The sequence below is a fragment of the Austrofundulus limnaeus genome, unplaced genomic scaffold (genome assembly GCF_001266775.1).
Source record: "Austrofundulus limnaeus strain Quisiro unplaced genomic scaffold, Austrofundulus_limnaeus-1.0 Scaffold251, whole genome shotgun sequence".
In the NCBI taxonomy this organism is placed as follows: Eukaryota; Metazoa; Chordata; class Actinopteri; order Cyprinodontiformes; family Rivulidae; genus Austrofundulus; species Austrofundulus limnaeus.
This window is the reverse complement of record NW_013952653.1, coordinates 644,093-646,457: the sequence shown is the minus strand read 5'-3', so window position 1 is coordinate 646,457 and position 2,365 is coordinate 644,093. Positions and strand designations below refer to the sequence as shown.

The 2,365-nt window shown below is 50.5% G+C and overlaps 1 protein-coding gene across 1 annotated transcript; it reads right to left on the bottom strand.

Moving 5' to 3' along the window:
• Positions 1-3: 3 nt before the first annotated feature.
• Positions 4-1,716, bottom strand: b3gnt7l (UDP-GlcNAc:betaGal beta-1,3-N-acetylglucosaminyltransferase 7, like; the record flags this gene model as incomplete). Its single annotated transcript, XM_014020404.1, is given in 1 exon segment — positions 4-1,716. A coding segment is annotated over 1 exon segment (1,206 nt). The 5' UTR covers positions 1,215-1,716.
• Between the last annotated feature and the right edge of the window lie 649 nt (positions 1,717-2,365).

Here is a 2,365-nt window from a genome sequence, read left to right as displayed (position 1 = left end):
ACCGTCTCCTATACGGACGCTCTTTGCGCGCACACCAGGTCCTCGTTGTTCACCACGCTCCACATCCTGAGCAGCTCGTGCGCGCTCAGCTTGTGCACCACGATGAGGTCCTTGTAGAAGCACGGCTCCTTGTTCATGCGGCTCACCTTGTGCCGCGTGATGCCGAAGGTCCTGAAGCCCGCGTGCATCTCCGGGGCCACGCCGAGCTTCTTCAGGCACATCCCCAGGAACACGTCGTCTATGGGGTACAGCTCCACGTCCTCCGAGGCCGCGTGGAGCCTCCTGGCCAGCTGGGAGGACATGAGGAACCCCCCGCCCCCGACGTAGGCCGGGTACGGCTGGTCGTACAGCTCTTTGGGGATGTAGTATTTGCTCTGCCGGTTGCGGATGGGGATGGCCTTGGAGATGGTGTCCCCCACGAACAGCTCGGCCTCTCTGCGCTCCTCCACCCTGAAGCGGACGAGCTCCAGCAGGTTGCGCGTGTTCACGAACACGTCGTCGTCCCCCTTGAATATGAACCGCACCCCGGGGCAGTAGATGTGGAACCACTTGAGGAAGTTGACCTCCTTCAGGGTCAGGTTGAAGAACGTGTCCATGAAGTCCCACTGCAGGATGTCCTTGTAGATCACGTCCTCGTACTCGATCAGCTTCTGGAGGTTCTTGGTGTCCGCCGTCGGGGTTCCGAGCAGGAACAGGGTTCGGATCTTCTTCCCGTCCGCGGTGAGCTCTCGGCCCCAGGTTTTACGCACGGCCTCGCGCCGGTCGTGCTGCTCGATGACGGACTTGATGACCACGAGGAGGTGCACGTCTCCGTCCGCGCACTTCTCCGGGTGGTTGATGAGCATGGGGAAGTACCTGCAGTGTCTGTGCAGCACGAACTGGTGGAACCGCGGGTCCAGGCGTCGGAACCAGTCCTGGCTCTTCACCGAGGCGTCCTCGCTGCAGTTGAGAACCTGTGCGTCCCAGGAGCCCGGAGCCTCTCTCACCTGCTGCTGCTGCTGCGGGTCCTGGTCGTCGCCCGGACCCGGGGTCTCTGTGCTCCAGAAGTTGCTTTGGACGACCCTCTCCTTTGAGAAGCACTCCGAGCCGCACCTGCTCATGTACTTCTCTGATAGCTTCAGCTTCTGGATCATCAGGAAAGACGCGAAGACCAGACACAGACTCAGCAGGGACTTCAGCAGGCCGCCCCGCTTCCTCCGGAGAAAGTGATCCATGGCTGTCACCGTGGCGCCCGGGGACCCTCGGATGCCGGAGCCTTCATAGCGTTTCAGAACCGAAGCCGCCGCTTGTTCCCTCCTTGCTCCCGGGGGCCACTTTAACCCATGACGGCGCTCATTGTTGGCACACACCTGCGTTTCTTCTCCGAGAAATAAAGGGACCCACAGTCCCAGCCCACCCTGTCCTCGGGACCTCTTCCCCCTCTTCTTTTCTGTCTCAGTCTGCACAGACTTGAGACCTGCTGCAAGATAACACCGCCTCACATCCCCGCAGATCCCCTCCTCCTGGTGATTCACACTGATCCAGGACCAGTGCGCGCCCACATCTAAAACAAAACAAAACAAACAAACATCAAGTGTCTATCTCATGATGATATTTATTTGCGTCAATGCGCACATTCTTTTGGTGCTTAAAATGAAAGTTAAACTATAATCATGTAATTCTAGAGACATTACAGAAATCAATAACAGCTTTAAAACAATCAATTCACCACGATTTTTTTCCTTTTAAAAAGTAATTGAAACAACTATTTAAGCTACAGTTTAGCAGTTTATTTCAATGTTGAGATTATTGATCTGCTCCCTCTGGCTGTGTGTTTGGAGGCTTGGTAAAGGCTACAGAATGAATTTAAGTCTAATCAGATGCCCTCCTGACTGTAACGTGAGATTAGGATCTAAACCTTTCTTTGGTTCACAATGGTTAAAAGGCAAGGATATCTGAAAGACAGTTAGTTTAGTCTAGGGCCTGTTGAGTTCCTGAATGGGTTAGGGTTAAGGTTTGAAATAGTGTCTGTGAAGTAGTCTGTTATGTTAAGTTACTTTTTTTTTTTATTTTTAAACATTATGTGTTTTCAGTGTTTCCACTTTAGTAAGGATAATTTGCTGTACTTCACCTAATTTCCCTCTGGGATCAATAAAGTATTTTTGAATTAACAACTAAAAGAATGTCACAACTATGTAACAGAAAAGACTCATAATTAAACAAAAAAATAAATAAATAACAAAACAAGCAAAAACTTACATTTAAAAAGAAGACTCAACATAAGAAAATTCAATTCAATTCAAAAATACTTTATTGATCCCAGAGGGAAATTAGTTGAAGTACAACAAATTATCCTTACTAAAGTGGATATTACAGTGTATATATA